We start from the raw sequence: 24,191 nt of genomic DNA, 5'->3' as shown, positions 1-24,191 counted from the left end.
ACATGTGGCTTGGCCCATAGGCTGCATTGAGCAAGTGTCAGCAATGAGCACTCAACCTGCTTCACCAAGAGTGTTCTCGACTATTGGCTTGGCTTGGAGGCTGCATTGGGTAAGTGTTAGTAACAGGCACTCGACTAGCATCAGTAGGGGCATTCTTGTCCACTGGCTTGGCCCGAAGGCCGCATTAGGCAAGTGTCAACAACGAGCACACAACCAACTTCAATGAGGGCGTTCTCAACCGGTGCTTAAGGCCGCAATGAGGGAGTCTCAGTAGTTAGCACTCTATCAGCTTCAACGAGAGCATTCTCAACTGGTGGCTTGGCCCCGAGGCTGCTTCAGGCAAGTGTCAGCAACAAGCACTCAGCCGACTTTAACAAGAGTGTTCTTGTTAGTTAGCTTGGCCCAAAGGCTGCATTTGGTGAGTGTTAGCAACAAACACTCGATTGGCTTCACCGAGAACGTTCTTAACCAGTGGTTTCGCTTGAAGGCTGCATCGGGTGGGTGTCAGCAACGAGCACTAGGTAGGCTTCATCAAGAGCATTCTTGACTGTTAGCTTGCCTCAGAAGCCGCACTAAAAGCTGTACATAGTATTACAAAGAAAGCACCGTGGGTTCTGCAAAAGACATCATTTCTATTACCTGGCCTAGGGAATCTTTATAAGAAGTACTTTCTTAGATGTTCTGCATTCCATAGCCACGAGAGTTTTTTCCGACATGTCCTAAAGAGCCCAAGCTTTTGGCAAGCAATCACTCGGTATGGTTCTTCTCAGTTAAGCCTGAGCCTATTCTCTTCTTGCAACTTGGATGTTGTGTCTACCCTTCTCATCATGAGCTCGCCCACTCTAAACAAACAATGTCAGACCTTCTTGCTGAATTATTGCTCTATCCTTCCCCTATAAGTCGGAACTCTTATGTCCACTTCTTTCATCTTTTCTTCTAAAAGATCAAGGCTTACCTCCAAGCCTTCGTTATTCGTAATCTCTTTGTAGTGCCGAACACCATAATTGGGCATGTCAACCTCTAGTAATATTACAAACTCGCAACCATAAGTCATTGCAAATGGGGTTTCCCCAATCAAGGCCCAGACAGTGGTCCAGTACACCCACCACACAGGCAATTCTTCGGCCCAAGTCCCATTCCCATTTGTTAACCTTTTCTTCACCATGTGGAATACCATTTTATTAGCTACCTCCACTTGCCCATTGGCCTATGGGTGTCTTAGTGAGAAGTATTTTACTTTGATACATAAGGTGCAACAATCTCTATAATGGTCACAGTCGAACTTTAGGCCATTATTCGAGATTATGGCCCGAGGTATGCCAAAACGGCATACGACCAATTTCCATAGGAATTTGACTATGTTCCCAACTGTGATTGTCGCGAGTGCTTCTACCTTTACCCACTTTGTGAAGTAATCAATAGCTAGGAGTGAAAACTTTTCAGTCTAAATCTGAAAATTGGATTAGACCGAACCGAATTCACCCCTACTCAGTCTTGGTCCATGGTATCTTCAAATTTTGTTTTTCATTCTAGTCTCAATGTGTGATTTTTTTGGACTGGACTAGATCGAAACCAACCAAATCATTTACATATATTTTTTTTAAAATATTTTAAATATATAATATATTATTTATATATTAGTTGTATGAATTAATTATATAATTTTCTATAATATATGCTATCAATTAACCAATATATCATACAATAAATCATATGATAAAATATGTTATTATATGCAGATACATATTCTACTAAAGCACTTAGTTAGTAACTATTAACATCATAAATATAATTATAGTTACTTCTTTTTTTAACGAGTTAGTTACATAACATTAAAGAACTCACTGAATTTTGATTTTATTAATTTAATTAATTTTTCGTATTAATTTATCTACCAAAAAGAGAAAAGAGGAAACAAATATTGCTAGTTCAGATGGATCGAATTGGACCAATTGTACCAACTTAACCCATAGCTAAAGGTCCAATCCAGTCCTTAGGGGTAGTCGGTCCAGTCTAAAAAAATGGTGGACCGAGATTTTCGATCTGTGACCTCGGACCAATTACACCCCTATCGATGGCGACTACCAAGAATTTGACCTTGTCCTTTCCGATTGATTGTGGCACCATTATGTCGACCCCCCATTGCAAGAAGGGCCATGGTGCGGTTACAATTATCAAGTCTTCAAGTGAGCGGTGAGGTATGTTACCATATTGTTGGGACCTTTTGCAGCTTTTCACCAACTCATTCGCATCCTTCATTGTCTACGGCCAATAGTACCCTACTCTCAGTGCCTTGTGTGCCAATGTCTTGCCACCTGATTGGCTCCCACACACCCTCTCTTATATTTCTACATTGCATATTGTGCTTCTCCCATAGATATGCATCTCAAGAGTGGTATAGAAAAGCCCCTTTTGGTATAGCACTCCTTCTACAAGGGTAAACCTTAATGCTTTATCCTTCACCTTCCTGACTTATGTTCTTTTTTCCAAGAGTTCCCCCATAGTCAAGAATCTTGCTACTTCGCGTGCCCAATCTAGGCCTAGGTCCCATTACTGCCACCTCTCTTTCGATTGATAGGGTTTCCAACATTCAAACTGTGACTCCCTATAGGGAAAGTGAATTTCTAGTTCCTGAGGAAATTCATGCTAGCTTGTCCACTTGCCAACTACTCTTCTGGGGTATTTATTGAATGTTGAAGTACCGGAAGTGGCCACGCCATTCCCACACTTATCGCAGGTACAACCTTAATTTCTCCCCTTTGGTTTGGTATTGCCTCGTCACTTGGTTCACTATTTCTTGGGAGTCCACGTGCACTTCCAGTTCCTTTGCTCCCATCCTCTACACCACGGCCAATCTTATTAGCAACACCTTATATTTTTTCTCATTGTTAGTGACTTTGAACACCAATTTCACAATGTAGTGATTCCTTCCTCTTTTCTGTGATAATATAGGGGTCTATTCCCCAGTCGCTGTGACAGGAGGAGCCATCTACATATACTTGCTAGGGACTTCCTTTTGGGGTTTCTTGAGTATCTTGTAGGAAACTGATGAATTCAGCAACAAAATCCCCTAAGACTTGCCCATTTTTAGCGTTTATGGGGATGTAACTGATGTCAAGTTTGCTAAGCTTGATCGACCAATTTACTAAATGATCGAGTGTCAAGCTTGTGTAAGACCTTTTTCATGGGGGCCTTATTGAATAGGACGAGAAGTAAGGCCTCAATCAACCTAACCTCAACAATCAGTGCTAACGCTAATAATTCTACACTCGGGTAGCACGTTTCGACCCCTTTCAAGGCATAACTCATGTAAAACACTTTCCTTTGCTTTTCTCATCCCTTTCATATTAGCGTAATAGAGATGACATCCGTCATGACTGGTAGGTACAAGAGTATAAGGTCTCATCTGGCTTAGTTTGGCTTAATAGGGGGATTGGTTATGTGTGTTTTCAATTGTTCCAAAACTTTGTCACACTCTCCATTCCAATTGTGCTCCTTTTACAAGACTTTGAAGAATGGTAGCATTTGTTTGTCGAACTTCACACGAACTGATTCAGTGTTTCTATTTTGCCAATCAACTTATGCACCTCGTTTGGACTCCCCGAGGGCTTCATTTCCATTATCACTTTAGTCTTTTTTTGGTTGGCTTAAATTCCCCATTCTGACACCATAAAGCTCAAAAAATTTTTGGACTCCACACCGAAAGCACACTTGGCCAGATTAAGCTTCATCTTATGTCTACGCAACACCTCAAAGGCTTCCCTCTAGTCCACTACATGGTGGTAGGGCTCTTTTCTCTTTACCAACAAATCATCCACATAGACCTCCAGGTTTTGTCTTTGAACATGCGGTCAGTAACCTATGATATTTTGCTCCTACATTTTTTAATCCAAACGACACTTCTTGATAGCAATATAAGCCCCAGTCTATTATGAAGTAGGTTTTCTCCTAATCTTCCTGACTTATTCAAATCTAGTTATACCCAGAGTATGCGTCCATGAAGTTGAGCATGCAGTGGCCGGCTATGAAATCTATTATCTAGTAGACTCATGGTAAGGGAAAGTTATTCTTCAGGCATGCCTTATTTAGGTTGGTAAAATCTAAGCACATCCACCAGTTGCCATTCATTTTCTTTATGAGTACGGCATTTGAGACCGAATCCAAGTAGTGGACTTCTCAAAAAAATCCCGCTTCCAAAAGGTGCTCCACTTCTTCCTCCATGGCCACGGATTTTTTTGCGCTAAAGTTTCTCCACTTTTGTTGTATCTTCTTAGCTCCTGGGTGTAAGTAAAGGCAATGTTCTATGATATCTGGATCAATTTTTGGCATGTCTTCATGAATCCACACGAACACATCTCAATGCTTGATTAGAACCTACTTTATTTGCTCTGTGAGGTTTGTGGTTAGCCGATGCCAATTATGGCTGTTGAGCCGATTAGGGTATAATGTCAGTAGCTCCAAGGGATTGATAGGCTCTCCCTGCCACATGTTACATTCATCCTACATCTCCAATCCTTTATCTACTAACTCTTGGGGTGGTGGAAGGTTTTCCCTTGCTTCACCCCTTCATTAAGTGCCCTCTATCACAGGTCTTTGTACCACATCACCACTTGACGCTTTGCTAATTCTAGGGTGATGGAAGGGTTTCCCCTTGCTCTGCCCTTTCAGCATCATAGATATCCAGATCACCACTCTTAAGTTCTTGTATGTAGCACTCTCGCACCAAGACTTGCTCACCTTGCACTTCGCTCATGCTCCCATACATCAAGAACTTCATCTTCTAGTGGTAGGTGGAGATGATGGCCCTTATCTTATTTAGTAAGACTGAGGAAAAATCAAAAAATTTGACTTCGACTTTGACTACAACTCCGCTCCTAAGCAGAGTCGGAGTTTTTTTTCACCTGGGGAGTTGGAGTCAGAATCGGAGTTGGAGGTGAATATGAACCGACTTCGACCTCCAACTCCGACTCCGACTCCGACTCCGCTCCGATATTTTACATATTTTATAAAAATATATGTATTTTCTATCATTAATCAAATATATATAAATATAATAACATGTAATACTAATGTATAAACACTAAAATGCATAATAACATGAAACATTATAATAATAATGTATAATAACATGTAATACTAATGGATAAATACTAATATATAAATTTATAATAACATGTAATACTAAAGTATAATAACTAAAGTATTGATGATATAAATTTTATATAACTTTATCTTATATATATAGTTAGTTAAACTCAATAATATACTAGCATAAGCTAATTATGATAAAATAATATATTTATACTATAATATATATAGACTAAATTGACTAATAATAGTTTAGTGTATGTAAACATCATACTATTTCAATATAACTACCATGTTACATAATTACTAATGTATAAATACTAAAATGCATAATAACATATAACATTGGAATACTAATGTATAATAACATGTACCACTAATGGATAAGTACTAATATATAAATTTATAATAACCTTTAATACTAATATATTGATGATATAAATTTTATATAACTATATCTTACATAGTTAGTTAAACTCAAGTATAATAACATATAATAGTAATGTATAATAACACTTAATACTAATATATAATATCTAGTGTATAATAACACGTATACTAATGTATAATCACTAGTATAATAACATTAAATATAGAATACTAAGTACATCTTTGGGGTTGTGGTAGAAAATATTATTTTTAGCTTAAGGCTTATAGCTTAGAGCTTAACGTAATAAGCTCTACTATTAAAAAGCTATTTACTGTTTGGAATCCGTATGTCTAAAGCACTTTCAAATATATTAGATTTTTTTGTAAACGAATTTAAAAAGCACTTTTTGATGTAGAAATGACACAAAAGGGTATATTCTTGATAGAAATAAAATATTATAATAAAATAACAATGAAAATAGTCTAATAGATTTTTCAGTAATTATAATGGAATGAAAATAACTTCAACCATGCATAAGTGAAAGAGCAATATAATCACGCTCAATATTAATAACATTTTCACTAGATATCTCTAATTGTTGTATGCTTGAGTAATCTCCTGCCTCTTCGTCCTCCATGCTTCTAGGAGGTAGATAATCTCCGTTATCATCGTATGGCTTGAACTCAATATCCTTTAATGCATGAGTTCTAATAAAATTATGAATAGTCATAGACGCCATGATAGTTTTAACTTGCTTATGATAAGGAAAATTTGGCATATGATCTAATATCTTCCATTTATTTTTCCAAACTCCAAATATTCTCTCAATAGTGCATCTGAGCGATGAATGTGCATAATTAAATATTTCACGCATTCCCATTGGTCGAGGACCACGATGAAAATCTGGTAGATGATATCGTTCCCTTTTGTATGGCCCCATGTATCCGTTCATATGAGGATATCCAGCATCTACTCAGTAATATCTACCTGCATACAATTTGGGATAATAAATCAAAAGTAATATAAAAATCATTTATTATCTTATTAAAGTTCATTAATGTCATTCTTATTAAATTCAAACCTCTAGGTGGATGTGGAAAGTGCAATTCCTCATTTCGAATAGCTTCCATAAAAATACTTGTATCATGCGTGGTACCTTCCCACCCAGCCCAAACAAAAGTGAAACGCATATGAAAATCATAAACTGCCATGATATTCTAAGTAGGTATGCCTTTTCTACCAATAAATGGAATTTGTTTTGTTGGAGATATAGTACCTGGCACATAGGTTTCATCAATAGCTCCAATACAATCTTTAAAGTATGGCCAATGTCACTCATCTTCACAAATTTGTTTTGGAACATCCTTAAATTCCCTATCAATGGGGTTGATAATGTCGACCGCCATTCGTGAAACATCCATTAATACACTATTAAAATGCCTACTAATAGTCTCTCCCGAATGTTGAAATCTTTCTTGCGCCATTCTATTCCCGAACCCATGACCTAATGTAATCAAGAAAATTCCAACCATTTCTTCGATAGTTATGTTTCGAGTACTAGCTAAGTTATATCTTCCATTCAACTCTTTGCATAAAGTATGAAATACATCTTTTTCCATCCTAAATTGTTGATGACATCTATCATGATGACCATTTAGAATCTCCATAACAAACTTATGACCTATATGCGGAGAGGTCCTACAAGGTTCCTTGACCATATATGTTGTGTAATATTTAGAAGCCATCATTAATTGTAATGCTATCATAAAGTCAATATCATCCTCTTTTCTTCTTCTTCACCATTATTGACATCGCCTGTATACTCTTCAGTATCGTAACCATTATTCTCCATGTCTGTTAAATTCACAAAAATATGAAAAATAAATAAATAACAAAATCGCAATGCTTAAGAACAAGCAGCAATAAAAAAAATAAAAATGTTGTAAAAATTCGAACAAAATATATAATAAAAAAAATTTATTCTCAACAACCTCTAAAATAGTTCATTACAACGCATTTAGAAAAGAAAATAATAACGAATCCCCAAAAATAAGATCATGATTGTCATTATTGATTTATTTATTTTTCATGCGTTTAATAAAATCAATTTGAAATATTGGGTCCTTTAGGGCAATAAACATTTCTCTATGTGATTTCATAAAGAGTTCCTCACTTGCATCCCTAAAAACCTCATAGTCATTTTCTATCTCAGCTAACTTTCGTACAACAGCCATAACCTCATCAATGCTACGGCCAGGTTTATTAGAGAATGATGTTGTAACCCGCTTTTCAAGAACATCACAAAGACGTGTGAAATGTTGATCAAATATTTGAATTCCTTTTTTCCTTTTCCTATCTTGGATTGTAGGTGTAGCCCGTTTAGATTCTTTCGTTTGAGTGTCTAAATCTGCATGAATATCACCAGGTTCATCATCCGAGTCATCAGTCTCTTCTACGTCTAACATCACATCGTTATCCTGATCAAATCTTACTGCATCTTCAAAATTCAATCCAAAGGATAGGGCCCAAGCTCCCTCACCAGTGGCAGTTATACCCCTAAACATTATATCTAACTTGGAAATATGAGCCAAACCTGCATTCTGAAACTTAGCCACTTATGGAATTTCCTATATATGGGTGCAATGTAATCAGTAATGATAAATATTAACTGATTATAAAGAAGGAAATAAATAGGTAAAAACATAGTACCTGTAACTCTTTTTCCCACCACTCATCCGTACCGTCAATTGTCTTCTTCACTGGATCCCATCCAAGGCCAGTTTCATTTCCTACCAATTTCGTCCAAATGTTCCAATCATTTTTTAAACTATCCCACTTATTCTTTAGTTGTTTATAGCAAAATTCTTTACCAATTTTCTCGCTAAACTTATTAACCACATTTTTCCACCCTATCTTATTAAAATGGGTTCCTAGACGATTACCAGCATAAATCTCACAAACACATATGTCTACATAATCCTCTAGCATTTTATCTGTCTAAATTAATCTCCCTGTCTAACTATCTTGCATTTGTGTAGCCGCAACAATATGGTTTTGATTTCTCTTAGACATGTTTGTTATATGTTGAAAAGTATAGAAGGAAGTAAGTTAAGAGAAGCAATCTTTATAGCTTCCAGGTTTATCAAGAATTATGCTGATGGTAACTTTAAATAGCAGAGTTACAGTTGTGCACTATGAAGGAATGCAGACAATGAATTCCAATGTTCTTATAGTCACTTTTTGACTTCGTTTTTTATTTTTAAAAATCAATTCATTTCATGTTTTAATCAAAAGAACCATTTTTTTAATCTATATGATGTTCAGCACATCTGGTCGATCTGTAAGTTCTTGTATCACTGAGTTTGAGGTTTTGAGATCCCCTCACCCCATTACTACATGCCTTTTTACTCACCCTCAAAAGTCAAAATAGTGCCATTTGACTTTTTAATCATTGTTCTTTTTCTATCACAATCTCTTGTTTTAATCCACTGCCTAAATCCCTTATTCGTTAGCCACACTTATTTCTCATGCAGCAGACTCATGCCCCCTCTCTCTCTCTCTCTCTCTCTCTCTCTCTCTCTCTCTCTCTCTCTCTCTCTCTCTCTCTCTCACTTAATGGCTACTGATATGGCTCCCGTGGTTGACTTATTTCCATTCAATTTAATCAGTTTATATTTTCCTTTTTCTGGTAATCAAATATCATTCTAATTCTGGCTTCTGATATATATATATGTATATTTTATAATGAAAAATACTTCATTCATAACCAAAGAAAGTGTACAAAAGACACAACTTACACAGCAGCATCTCTAACAAGACTCTAGAAAGCAGAAAATCTGGACATTGATACCATTATAGTTATGATGATAATAGAAATTGTCAAGCAATTATAGGACTTTCACAGTAGTTATGCACTGTGATTTCGTGCATCATGAAGGACCTCATCCCCCTTGCATGGCCAACAAAAAAACAAGAAGAAAAGAAAAGGGGAGCAAGGACTGCGATGGCAACTAGAGAAGCAACTCTAAATAAAAATAACAAATAATGAGGAAATAATACCAATCACAACATACCTAGATTACAGCCGACTGTGAATGGATGATTATAACTCACTGTGCACAAATGACAATACCACCGAATGCATGCACACTCCACACAATTTGCAATACCACCGAATGGAAGATAAGGTTTTTTTTTTTTTTTTTTACAAACTACATAACTCAGTCATGGGTGTTGTATAAATAGAGCAAAGACTTAGAGTTTCAATAGATCAAACATACGTGAGAATCAATCGGAATGGATATTAACAGAAATTTATTCATACCTTTCTTCACTTTTTTTGGTGATGATAAAATCCAATCTGGAAAGTAGGTAGCTAACCCAATAAATCTAGAGACTTTTTTGTTTCTAAAATCCAATCTTTAAGTAGGTAGCTAACCCAATAAATCTAGACACTTATCCAATACAATTTTCTTGCGCAATCGGTTCCATTTTTCTCGGATTTTAGGAAAGTAAAGATAACCAACCGAAGAGTAATTTCTCCCCCCGAGCTCCAATAACTATGTTTTAGCTCCAATAGAGCTAGGGATTTTTCCCCACTGCACTCATTTACCTTTGTAATGCCCAATATACACTTCCTCCAATTCGCCAAAACCTGGCGCAGAGTCCATTGAAAACTCTCACATTCACTACGAAGCCCACTCGATCGACGACACTGGCGGCGCTATTGGTGTTTACGTTCATGGCTGTAAATTAACTCGTGCATTGAAGATGGTGATTCAGCGTCAAGAAGATACCAGCCAGCTCATGCTCTCGTTTTGAGGCCAAGTCTATGTGTTCGACTCTGTTACCCCTGACAAGGTGCAATTTTTCTCCCGTTGTGTAAACTTGGAATTATCTAGTTTGGGGTTTCGTAGTATTTTTCTTGATGTGTTGTTTGGATGCCAAAAAAATGTGGGAATAGGAGAGACTCACATTTTAGAATTTGAAGGTGGGCTTTCGGGTTCCTTCCAGATTTTTGATAAGGAATACCGATTCTTCGTTATAAAAAAGACAAAAAAAAAACAAAAAAAAAAACAAAAAACAAAAAAAGGTTGAAGAAAAATTGCCATATGAAAATTTTCAACTCCATCTGAAAGTTGAAGGCGTGAAGGCGTGAAGGTCTTCTTAAAGTTGAAGGCATAAAGGTATTTGGAGGCCCAGAGAGAAAGAGAGAGAGTTGAAGGTCTTTCTGAAAATTTCAGCTCCATCTGAAAGTTGAAGGCGTGAAGGTTTTCAGAGGCCGAGAGAGAGGGGCAAAGTTGTCGTTGTGGTAAAATAGTGAGGAGCATTTTGTAATATACATGTAACGGAAAAATAGGACTTACTTTTTGTAAAGTGCTTCTAACAAAAAGTATCATTTTGATGTTTTTGTTTAAAAGTGTTTTTTTAGCTTTTTTTATTTAAAAGTACTTTACTATAAAATTACCAAACATGTCAATTTTATCATTTAAGTACTTTAAACCATTTTAAAGCACTTTTTAAACTTTCCACCACAACCCCAAACAGGCTCTAAGTCTAGTATATAATTAAGTTAAAAACTAATATAATAATATGTAATACTTTAGTAGAACAACATGTAATTAAATACTATAGTATAAGTTTATAATATAATAGCCTATTAAATACTATAGGAATAACTTATAAGTTAGAAATTAGTATAAAATATTATATCGAGTTAATAACATGTAATACTATAGTATAATAATATTGTAATTTACCATGAGTTTTTGGAGAAACCCTAAAGCTCTCTCTCTCTCTTTTCTCTCTAGAGTCTTGCCTCCAGCAAAAACAAGCCAGAGGGGGGTGGGGCTTCAGCTCCTCCCTCTGTCCTCCTATTTGTTTAGATCAGATAGTGTGTAATGGTTTTTCTAGTTTTTTGTTTGTGTTTTCCGTCCAAAGTGTGGCGAAACGCCGATCTACTATTCTTTAGAACCTAGTGACCACCACGCTCCCCACAGTAGGATTCCCAAGTTGTTGATCCTTTAGATAGGTGAAGAATTTCATCGAACGAAGCTTGGGTCAAAGTGCGTGAGTTCCACACACCGCCACATGGGGAAACTCTTGCTACAGGCACACTCCGCATTTCTGGGACCATGGCCCTTGGTTTCTTCAAGTCCAACCATTCGCTACACTTCTAGGGTGACACGTGTCTCTCACTCGCCACCACAGTCTATTTACTTTGTATTTTTTCCTGCAAGGCTGAAAGTGCAGATCTACAATTTTTCAAGCTGTAATTCGTTATTTTCACATCTATCTTTTTTATTTTGTTATTTTATTTTGTTTAGGTAAAAATAAAAAAAGAAATAGTCTCTTGAACATTTTGTCCATAGAGTAGAAGTTTTTTCCTCCTCTGGAGGGTGGGGTTTGAAAGCCCTCCCCTTCTTTGGAGGGTGGGGGGTGAAATCTTTATTTTAGGCAAAGTGTGGTCTCTTAGACGATTTACCTATAGAAAGTTTTATAAGTTAAGACCATACTAGTCACAAAGTAATTTGTGTAGTATATATAGCAAGGCCAGATAGCACTAATAAACGACTAAAAAATATTAATATTTTTTATCTGTGTGAGAATTTCTTTGTAGAAAGTTGGGAACTTGTTACGGCTTTTCATTTTACATAATGATCTATATTCAATCATGACATTATAGCTTGGGCGAGAAGTTTGCAAGTTGGACAATTTATTCTCTAGGGTTTTGAGATACCCTGTGTTTTTATTAGAGGATTTTGCTTCCTCTGTTTGTTTTTTATTTTATTTTATTTTATTTTTTCCACAGGGAGAGAGATAGAGATAGAGATACCTTTGGGTTTCTGAGAGTTTTCGTTCATAGACTTTCCTGGATAGCTTGTTACGTTGTTCATAAATGGAATTTTTTAGCATTGTGGTTTTTGTAGAGGGGTCTAGCGTGTTCCTGTAATTAATACATCTTATAATTCTTGGTTTTTCTTGTATATGACAATAATCAATTCTTCAAGTTTTATTTTTAATTGTGATAATTTTTATAAAAACAATGTGACCATAACTATCAAGATTTTTGTCACTTGCTTTATTTTGATTTATGCTTGTGGTTAGATGCTTAATTTGTGTTACATATATATATATATATATATATTATAGTTTAGCATGCAAATCATAATCAATTTATATATTTTATTACTTTGGTACTTTTGGATTAAATTAGTTTGGTTGACTGGTTCTGGATGGTGCAGACAAAGTACTCAAGATTCTTTTTTTTCCTTTTCTTTTCTTTTTTTTTTCCTTTTTTTTTTTTTAAATTTTTTTGCTTAATATGGATCCATTGATGCCTGAATTTCTTGTATCATTTTGTATTGACAAAAAACAAACACCACGATTGCATTTTTGTGCTTTCATGGTGAACCTACACTGAACATTGGCACATGCATAAATGAGAATATGAATGAAAAGTGTGACCATACATAACGTGACAAAATTGCAGAACCTAAGTAATGTAATATAATAACATTTTGCTGCTACACTGACAATTATAGCATATGCTCCTATATGTTTTCCTTATCAATCTTTTCATATTTTTTTCAGACACGACTTGGAAGTTTTGAAACATTTGGAAGTTTGTAACATTTACTTTATTTTGGTTCATTTGTTGGGCATTTAGAAGTTTGTAATTTCGAAATTTGTAATTTAATTTATTTTGGTGCATTTGGAAGTTTGTAATTTGTTGTTGTTGGGAACATTTAATTTGGTTGGCACTTAGAAAATGTTGGATTTCTTTTGTTGTTAGAATGGAAACTTAGAAAATGTTTGTTATAGTAGTGGTAAGTAAATATTATTATGATGGGTGTGGTTGATGAATGGTGGGTGTGGATGTTTATTATAGTGATTAGTTGGATGTGGATAATGGATGATGGGAGTACCTATAACAATAGTACTTTCTTTTCATTTTTTGTCTTTAATTTTTGAAAGCAGGTTAGTATGTTACTTGTTTTTAGTTAGTTGTATTTTTTTATTATAATCAAAAGTGAATTATTTAGTTTAGATTGTTATTTTTGAACAAATTGAAATTTGAAAGTTCACACAACATTTTTTTAAAATAAAAAAGTGGGCCGACTATGAAGTTAAAAATGACAAAAAGAAAAACGACTACAACTTGGTCGGTGCTCAGCCCTACTATTTAGTATTGGCATGTCCAAGATAGCATTGAATGAGGTGCGACCTTTAACTATTAAGAAGTTTGCTATGACCATCGCGATGTAGGGGCCGATCCCGTGGTGACTAGTAGTGTGATGGTCCCTTCCGGATGCACTGATTCTCCCAAGAATCGCTTCAATGACGTTAGGGCTGGGCACAACCTGTGCTATCTCAAACCCATTTTCTAGAACACATCCTAGAATAGAACATCAACCAAGCTCCCTTAATCAATCAGTATTTGGTGGGTAGGGTAGCTAGCGATGAGTAAGGTTACTTCCAAGGAGTCGTCATGTGGATACAATACCCCTGCACGATCTTCCATGGTGAATACTATTGGAGCTAAAGTCTCGGTCTTCATTTGCTTCACCAGTCAATCGAGCGCAAACGATACCTCATTTGTACTTCTGGCGTGCCTTTCTAGTTTATGTCATCGTACTGCCTCCAGTGAATCCTGCTGCTATGGTCATCATTTCACCGAGTGGCAGGTTCGGTCTATTGGGATTATGGTGAGGGGAGCGTGCCCTACTCTAGGCATTTCTTTTAGCCGGGCTTTAGCTCCCGCTTCATTCTAGCCCCCTCTCATGCAACCTCCAGATGAGGGATTGTTCTTGGTGTTGGTCATGATAGTAGTATTTGATCGAGTACCTCGTTGTACTGTGATAAGTGAACTGGGATCCAGTGCTTTGACTACCCTGTTTTCTGTCATCGGCCTAATATGACCAGGCCTTCTCATCTTCTTCTACCTGCATGCTCGAGTGAGCCACTTTAAAGCCCCAGTCCCAAAGTCTTTTGTCTTTATTTCTTTTGCCATGATCACTCCCCGCCTTGTTGTACTTCTCTCGCCTCTTCACGCTCTTGTTGATTTCATTTGTTTTTCAGCTCACTTCTTCTAATTCAAACCTCCTTGGGTTGCTTTTCGATGCTCCTAACTCTATATCGAAAAACATCAAATAATGAATATTAATAAATTAGGATAATGAAAAAGAAATTAAATAAAATTATAAAAGTAAATGAATATGTAAATTGAATGAGAAAAATATTAACCAACTCTATCTCAAAGCTTTCAACATTATTCATGGCCTCTCGAATATCAATTGGATTTGATGGATGTCGCAACCAATTCTAAGTACAAATAAATGCCTCAATAGTTCTCTGGGCTAATGAACTCCGAAAAGGATCAAGTACACGATCTCCCATATTAAATGCTGACTCTGATGTAACCGTGGAAACAGGCATGGCTAATAAGTCTCGTGCAATTCTCGCAAGTATAGGGTAGTTAGACACATTAACTTTTAACCAATTTAACAAGTCAAAAGATTGGCTTAATGCCTCACAACCATCTAAAAAAAACCAGTCAATCTCTGTTTTGGCAATTGTAGATTCGAATGCACTCAATGCTAGCAACCACTCATGATTTCCTTCACCAACTTTTGTGGGTGCAGATGCCGGAGGGGGGACATGTTCTCCACTAGCCGAGCTAGAACTGAACACGTCATTATACTGCATATACAAGTCTGATAATAACTGTCTCACACTCGACACCAACTCTTCAACCCGACTCTCATCATGAATTTTTTTCAAGTGGAAAGTAAGAAGCTCTAACTTTACTACTTGGATCAAGCATAACTGCAACCATGTTCGACAATTAAGTAGTTTCTACATACCACCCCTTCTCTCTAGACTCTCTCCCTTCTCTCTAAAAAACCCTAAATCTAAACCCACTGCTACTCAACCGGGTGGGGGGGGGGGGGGGGGAGCCGAACCCTTCTCTTCCCTCCCCATCCCCCTCCCCTTTCTCCTTTCTTTTCTTCTGCATTTTGTGTTTTTTTCCTTTCTTTTCCTTTGTAGGTATGTTTTCAGGAAAATAAGGGGGAGTGCCGACCGGGTTGCTTTCTAACCACTGTCTGCCAACATGCACCCCGCCAGGATGTTGGCCAGCCGTCGATCTTCAAGTCCACTAAATGCGATGCCAAGCAAAGTGGCGCGTAGCCAGCACGCGGTAGACGAAATCTCAGACGCTCCAAAGCGTGGCCGCCATGCGCCACTGGGGAGCCATCGGCAGCTTCAAAACTTGACTTTTCTGGGACCCCAGACTCTGGGAAAGCATAGTCCGACTGTCAGCCCTCCCCCAGCTACTCTTGCACCACAGCCTCTATCTGTTGGTGATTGTTCTTAATTTGGATTTTCACAACCTCTGCTGTCCTGGTTTTTGTTTGTTTTGGTGTTCTGTTCTTTTCATGTGAAGTCCACGATGAGGTGATGAGCTGTTGAGCGATTGCAATCTGAGGCAAAGAGCTGAGAACGACGGGCGATGCTATGGCCAACCTTTGCTATGGAGGTTGCTGTGGTCCGTACGCAAGCTGGGTGCTCGTGTCGTTGGGGCTCGTGATGCCGATTGCCTGTGGAGGGTGTGCCGTCAGAGTTCATGTCGTGCTCGTGGTTGAGTTGTTTTTGTTGGTTTTTGTTTTGTGGGTTGTCTGTTTATTTAGTTTTTAGTATAGGTATATGTTATTGGACTTTTTGTTCATAGTAATTGTCTCCGCATTCTGCCTCCTTGGAGAATGGAGGGGCCATCCAATCTCTAGTCCATCCAATCTCTGGTCATACAAAGCGTTTACTCTCCCTTTTGAGAGTTTTAGAAGTTTAAGACAATGTCCGTCACTTTATATGCAGGGAAGCTCCTGAGCAGTTGCATTAGTTGATTTTATAGTCTGGTTCTCCTGACTTATAAGTCACAGCTGTAACTTCGTTTACTGAATGAATGCAATGAAGCATAAAAAATAAAATTAAAAAAAAAACTGCAACCAACAACATCAAGTTCATCTTATCTAATGAACCCAAATACTTATCATATTCGATTCTCATGCTTATGGCCATATTCATCAAACAACTATTGTCACTCTCACTCAGCCTAACTCTTTTTTAGGCATACAAATCTCCAGAAAACTGATGTTTGCCTTGACATATAAAGACCAGAAAAATCAACAAGTGGCATCATAAAATATCTTCAAAAATTTTACAAAAACCCACACTATCTCCCACTTCTCAACTCTAGGAGGCCCAATGTTTCCATCCTTAAAGTAAGAGAGAAGATTGTGGTCCTCACTTTCCATCTGCCTGAAAGTCTTCTCAAATTTCTCAGTCGCCTCCAATATAATGTAAGTTGAATTCCATCGGATTTGAACATCAAGGGACAACATTTTTTGACAATCAATTTTCTCTCTTTCTACACATCTCTTAAACTTGTCTAACCTTGCAGTGGAGGAGCACACATATCTAACCTCATTTCTAACAATTGTAATGGCGTCATTACACTCCTTAAGACCCTCATTCACGACAAGGTTCAGAATATTAGCATAACATCTCATGTGCATATACTTTCTCCCAACAAATTCCCGGTAAAAAAATGTATCAAATATGAAATTGCAGTATCATTTGAGTTAGCATTATCAACATTAACAGTAAATATCTTATCAATGCCCCAATGAAAGATCTACAATTCAATATATTTCCCAATAGTATCCCCTCAATGACTAAGGATTAAACTGATTTTTTTTTTTTTTTGCAATTTCTAATCACTATCAATAAAATGTGCAGTTAGGCACATATAATTAAGATTTTATACCGATGTCCACATATCGATAGTTAATGAAATCTTCATTACCCCATCCTTAAACAACTTTTTTAGTTTGGTCTTTTCAGATGAAAATAGTTTCATACAATCTCTTGCAAACATAACTCGACATGGCACTTTAAATCTAGGTTCAAGCAACAAAACTATCTTCTTAAATCCTTAGCTTCCAATAATTCTAAATAGAAATTCATCGATAATTACCATCTTCGCAAGTGCCAACCTCACAGCCTCTTCACTATATTTGGAGGTTACAATATTCTTTCAGACACTTTCACTCTCTCAAACCCCCTTCGAGGTTGCCTCACCTGCCAATATTTTTTAGTATTTATCCAAAAGCCCACATGTTGTGCCTAAACTTTGACTCAAACTAATGAACCAAAAATGTAGTGTAGTTTTACCTGCAAATATACAGGTGTTGTAGTACTTCACAGGGTCGAATCCACAAGGATTGACTTTTGTGATAAAGAAAATAAATTCAAACAATGAAAAGAAATTATTAAAAGAAATGTGCAATCGAATATAAAATAAAATTACTGATATGAAGATTTGTAAAATAACTTAATAAAACTAAAATGATAAAATGAATTGATATGAAGAAAAACTTAGGTTTTGAGGATCCGTCTAATAATTTATAATATTGTTTCCGATTGATTTACTTCAATTAAACTAGAATAATGATTCCGTTTAATTGGAAGATTTAGCATTTAAGGTTAATAAAAAAAAGTCGCTAATGATTGAGCATGAATGATTGATGATTAAAACATTCATAAATCTATTTGAATATCACAGAGATTCTTCAAGCATTCACTGTATTCAGATAATCAAAATATCCAATAATAAAATCTTTCAATCGATCAAGCTCACAAAATAAATTTTACATTGATCCGAAAATAATGTTTAAATCATTAAACTTCACTTCTAGCTTTAGTATGAAAATTTAGCCAACCCTGTTCATTACAAGTGTTATAGAAATCACATAAATATTCTCTATTAGAAAACTAAAATAAAACACAAGATCGATACCATTTTTCAGCTCAATCACCACATTTATGAGGATTTTTGGAACATGGAGGTAGATGGTTTTGCATGGTTGAAGTTTCATTCCTCTTAGAGTGGCAAGCATACATTTTGCCACAATAATTACACTTAGCCTTACGATCATCTACCGCACAATTCTCAACTTTTGTAAAATGGTTCCAAACAATTGACGGATCATTTCCCTTCCGTTTCTTAGGAAGTGGACAATTATTACTATTAGGGGCACTTGTGGGTCTTGGTTTTTGGGTCTCTTCCAAATTACTTATTTGGGAGTTTGAATCAAGATCAATTGAACATGACGAAGAATCCATCTACCATGTAAAAAATTATATACATCACGTTATTACACACAACAATTAAAACAAACAAAGAAAAAAAAACACAATTTGTCAATTACATAGCAGTTAGTTTGCAACGTGGCAAATATCACAAGACTAAGACTCTAATCTAGATTTTGAATTACTCATCAACTTCACAAATTATTTTAAGAATCAAAATAATTTTATAACAAAGTTACAAAACAGTCAAAACAACAACCTCGCACAACAAAGTTACAAAACAATAAATGTCACATTCCACAATATATTAATTCAGCAAATGCCACATTCCACAATATTAATAATTTAATTAACAACCAAACCATTTGATTTTGATCTGATAGGAATACTCACAATGAATTCACTGAATTAGGTCTCAGATTAGGCTTCATAGTGCAATAATTTGGTTCAAAATTTGTCAATCCCTATCCAGTGTCCATACACAAAACACAATTAATTATTTAGACAACAAATATGTCAAATAATATGATGGTAAATTAAAAACCACAAAATCGAATACACTACAAATTAAAAAATAAAATAATCTTGCTATGAAAACTAAGACATTACACTTCAACTTAGAACAAACTACAAAGTAGAAAAACTGAAATTAAACTTGAACAGAGAAATTAATCTTGTCGTGCGGGTGTGGTGCGGCGATGGATTCTGTGAGCCGTGAGGGGACGGAAGTGGAGTGGGCTATTCAAATCGGAGATGCGCTGGGAGGTGGTGGCTAGTTGAGGGCTGGATAGTGGACGACGACGCTGGAGAGGGGAGTATGGACTTAGTGGAGGCACAAAGTGAGAAATTATTAGAAGTGAACTGTGAAGGCTTGAAGCGGCTAAAAGTTAAGAAAGAGAAGTGTAGCACGGGAGTGTTTAACCCTAGAATGAAACTCATCGTTTCATTAAGTTTGGTTTTTAAAACATAGGCCTTAAACGGCGATGTTTCACTTAAATGAGTGAAACGGCACCATTTTAGATAAGTATATTTTAAATAAATATATATATATAGTCGGCTGGTTCAGTGGTTTTTGGAAGGGTTGAACCGCTACTGAACTGACTAAAGTCAGTTTTGTATAAATTATACCGCCGGCTGACCGGTTCCCTGCCAGTTTCGGCTAGTTCCGTGCGGCGGAGGTCAGTTGGAGTTGGTGGCAGTTGGTTTCTAAACAACCCTAATGGAAAGATTCTTGGTCCATACCCCTCCAAGGTGTGTGACCAACATTATTTTCTCATCTTAATCGTCTATGTTCAAGCATTCTATGTTGAATTGCACGACATATGTCTTAAGGCTCTCGTCTCCACTAATTTCTTTTGAGTTGGAATGAGGCTAGTCGCCTTCATTACTGGCTAGCCATGAATTCAGTTAGGAATTGCTTACCCAAGTCCTCAAAGTTAGTTATGGATCCTAACTTCAAGTTCTCAAACCAGCCCCTCACCATTCCCTTGAGGGTTAGTGGGAAGGGTTAGTGGGAAGGTGCAGCATGCAATTTCTTCGAGAAATCTATGGAGGGTCATGTTGCCTTTGAAGGCTTCCAAATGCTCAATAGCGGCTTTCGATCCGTAGTATGGTTTGACATGCAAGACTTTGAACTTCAGTGGCAGCAACATTGCCATGATTGCAACAATATATAATAGGTTGGTTCTGTTGAGTCAGTTTTAGACAAACGGTGAAGTCCCTACACGTTTCACCATTTTTTCTTATTTGTCCATGAGGTTGCACAAGCCATTGTGCATTTTCTTCCTTTCCTCCTTGTGGCTCGCGATAGCATCCACCTCCCCTTGCGATTCTTCATCAGTCCACTTAAAGCAGTCATGGTCCATATTTTTTTCGAGTCCTACATTCCTTTGCCTCAAGGCTTCGTTTTCTTTCTATAAGACTTCAATCTCTGACATCATCCTCTCTAACCTTTCATCCATTTCCTTGAACCTCCTCTCCATCTCGTTATTGGACAGCTCTCCAACTGAGGTTGTTTTTTCATGATGAGTTGTATAGAAGTGTGTGGCAGTAGGCATAACGTAACAATCGAGATCCCACAGGAAGTGCCAACTATTGATGCCAGTCTTGGTATGCCTAATGCATGTAAACAAAGTGACATTGGGTGACTAGAATGGGAGAGCCTCCAATGCCTAAGTCAATTGATATCCTTCAGTGTGTACATATGTGTGTGTGCGTCTAAAGGGAGACAAGAAGTATCATACCTACAAGCTTACTTCTCCTTCTGTATATATTGCTCAAGGTGATGTCTTGGCCCTTCATTCTGTTCGGTGGCCTCACATCAACGTGTGTGCTAAAGGGGTTCAATACCGCATTTAATGCAGTGATCTCCTCTAGGCCTTTGGCCCTCAAAGCCTGACATGGACATGTCTTTGAGATGACACTTCAATGTATATTAACGGGTCAACTCGTTTTGACCCGAACCCATTAAGACTAAACCAAAACTTGTTATTATCGTGTCGTATTCGTGTTGGGTTGACGTGCCGTGTCACATATTACCACCTCTAACACAGAGCATAGGGTGGCAGTTCCAACCTATCTTACTAATCAAGCCAACAGGGAAGCACTAGCCCATCCCATTGGTGCAAGTTCCCCTAGACTTTACTATGCTAAAGCAGGGCCAGATGGCCAAATTGGCCTGTAGGGTTTTCTCTAATAGGCCGCTCATAGTCTATTAATGAGCCTCTAGACCTGTTAGATGTTGTGAATTTTTCCTAATAATATTAAATTACTCATATTTAGTTGCATTAAAATAGATATAAATTCCTAAAAATTAATTATTATATCCATTTGATTAATGGTAAGAATTGCTTGTATGAAGGCTAGAATTTGTATGAAAGACTTGATACATTGCATCATCCCTTTGAAGCTAGTCAAGAAAGGATCTTACTCAAAAAGGAAATGATTGTAGTAGCAACACATGTACGTACAAATAATCTAAGAAGAAAAAAGAGACATTTAAGGTAGCTAATTTTTTAGTCATTCAATTAAAAGGTATAAGAGCACTAACATTGGATTATCTAAATGCTAATGAAATAAAAAATTTGACTCATTTTACATAAAATTACCTACATTAGATTATCCAAATGCAAAAATATGACTTTTAGCTATAGTATGTTATACTCAGCAGTCATATATGACTATCTATTGTACAAAGACCAAATAATATTTTATTGAATAAACATCATAAGTGGCTCCCTCTTTCCCTCAAAATTTTGTTTCCCAAACCAAGCTTCCTTCTTCTCTCCTCAGCTGTCCCTCCTACTCTCCCTTTTATTTTCACCATTTTCGTTCCATCTAGTGTCTAGAAACCTGTTGAAGGATTTCACAAAATCATCCCAATATTTTGCTCATTATCCTAAATGCATGTGTGCTTTTCTGTCTGATTTTCTTTGCTTCATTTCTATTTTAGGCATTTTCTCTTGATTTTGGGTGTCTATCGCACACGGTTACACCACTCGATTGCTAACTCTCTCACTGTCCCTGCTTCAAAATTGACATCAACAAAATGAATCTACATCTTGGCAAATAGGGGAGTGGTTTTTTGCCCTAGAGTCCCTCCACGTCTTGCATATTTCAACCCAAAAACCCTTGGATAAAATTTCATGGTCCTTCTTCTTGATGCTCACAAATCGGATCTTGATATTCGTTTTGATTCCCTAATTTTTATGGACTAGTGGCTGGACAGTAATTTTTGCTTTGTGGTTTGTCCTTTTTGGTTGGGTCGTGATTTGTGGTTTTTCATGATCAATTATGCTAAATCTAGTCTATTTCCTAGTGGAAGTGGAACGAAGAAGTATATTCATGGTCAACTGTGCTAAATCTAGTCTATTTCTTGATCTGTTGGTATTTGTCTCTTCTTTCATTAAGGATTTCAAAAGGGGGTTACGTTTTATCATGATATGAATTGATTGAAAAAAAAAATACAGAACAAAGCATTGAAGAGTGGGCACATAATCACAAATTGGATCTATTTTGACCTCCTTCAATATATAGAATCCTAGCTGCATCAATAATTTGGTCAAGTTAGAAGATGAATGAAAGCAGTAGCTATGGCTTAAATCAACCAGATGCATAGAGGTGACATTTAACAAATTTTACACTTAAAAGCTATGATGGATATTAGCCCTAAATTTAGCATATATAACATAAAATCACCTCCCTTGTTGAAAATGCTATGTATATTATATCCCATTGCCACTAGAGCCCTACGCAATTTTGAGATGCCAGGTGATTGGAAAGATTGTTATCTTAGCATTATTGATCTTGGTATGTAGCAAAAGTAGAGCCATTCAACTTTTTTCAGTCCCAAACTAACAATTTGATTTGTTCTTTGGTGGTTCTTTGTCTGGTGAACATTAATCCCTGAATTTTAGAAGTCTATATTTTGGTGGTTTTTACCTTTTTTGTAATTTGAGATGAGTTTTATGTTTCAAGGCAAAGCTTTTATGTTAACTGAAATAATTTGAGTAGTGACTAATTAAGTTGACTCGAGTTTTTGATAGTATTGTGGTTGGGACTATATGTTTTTTGTGGGAGTACAAACTAAAATGAAAGACTTGGATGTTTGTATCCATACCTTCATTTCTCTCCAAAGCTACTATTGTGCCCCTTTTCCTAGCTGCAGTTGTTTATTTGAATCCAAATCTATAAAGGCTCTAAATGTTTTTTTTATTAATCACTTCAAGTTGTTATTGGATTATATAATTATTATTAGTGTGGGGTTGATATAAATCAGTGGCCTGGAATTAAATGAAACTTGTTAAAAGTAAAAAGAGAAATGTTGCTGCCTCATTTAATAACTTGTTGAACAGTAATTTAATTTTGTGATACCTCATTAATTATGTCTCTTAATTATTTTGGTATTGTTTAAAAGTTTTATGATGAACTTTAAATTATTTAAGGATGGACCTTCATTTGATGCGAATCCCTTCTTCGCCACTCTCTTGCAAAGTGGTGGACAAGGGGAAGGTAGCATCCCCTTCAATATCATACATGATAATGTGGAGGTCCAACCATCACAACTTAAAGGTGAACGAAGGCCACCTACTAAAAAATCTCAACGAGGTATGTCTTTCACCTCAGAGGAGGATAATCTCTTTGTTTCAGTTTGGCTAAACATTAGCCTTAAGGCTATTCTGGGGACTAACCAAAAATCCACACAAATGAAGGAAAGAATTTATGAATACTATCATGAGTATAAAAAACCAAACACTCCTGAACGTTCGATTGCGTCGTTGACCAATCGATGGTAATCAATCCAAAAATACACACAAGTTTTGTGTTGTTGTAGCACAAGTAGAGTCTTTGCATTTGAGTGGTACCACGGAGGTCGATAATGTATTAATTTTGTTTTTCCTTTAGTTTTTTTTTTTATATGTTTGGACTTATTTACATACTCACTTTATCACTTTGTTCACTTAAGATTGAGAAGGTGAAAATAATGTATAAAGAGGTTGAGAAGGCAAGTTTTACCATGGAGCATTATTGATGTCTATTGAGACACCAACCAAAATGACAACAACATCAGTCAACATTGTTA

The 24,191-nt window shown here is 36.5% G+C and overlaps 1 protein-coding gene across 1 annotated transcript; it reads right to left on the bottom strand.

Annotated features, from left to right (window-relative positions):
- Nucleotides 1-7,220: 7,220 nt before the first annotated feature.
- LOC122274392 lies at nucleotides 7,221-10,128 on the bottom strand. The gene is made up of 4 exons (XM_043083433.1): nucleotides 10,071-10,128; nucleotides 8,168-8,247; nucleotides 7,632-8,058; nucleotides 7,221-7,312 (listed from the first exon to the last, which is right to left on the bottom strand). The coding sequence occupies exons 1-4, from the start codon at nucleotides 10,126-10,128 to the stop codon at nucleotides 7,221-7,223; spliced, it is 657 nt and encodes a 218-aa protein (XP_042939367.1).
- Between the last annotated feature and the right edge of the window lie 14,063 nt (nucleotides 10,129-24,191).

Source organism: Carya illinoinensis, chromosome 8 (genome assembly GCF_018687715.1).
Source record: "Carya illinoinensis cultivar Pawnee chromosome 8, C.illinoinensisPawnee_v1, whole genome shotgun sequence".
In the NCBI taxonomy this organism is placed as follows: Eukaryota; Viridiplantae; Streptophyta; class Magnoliopsida; order Fagales; family Juglandaceae; genus Carya; species Carya illinoinensis.
The sequence above is the reverse complement of the archived record's forward strand: the minus strand, read 5'-3'. Positions and strand labels throughout refer to the sequence as shown.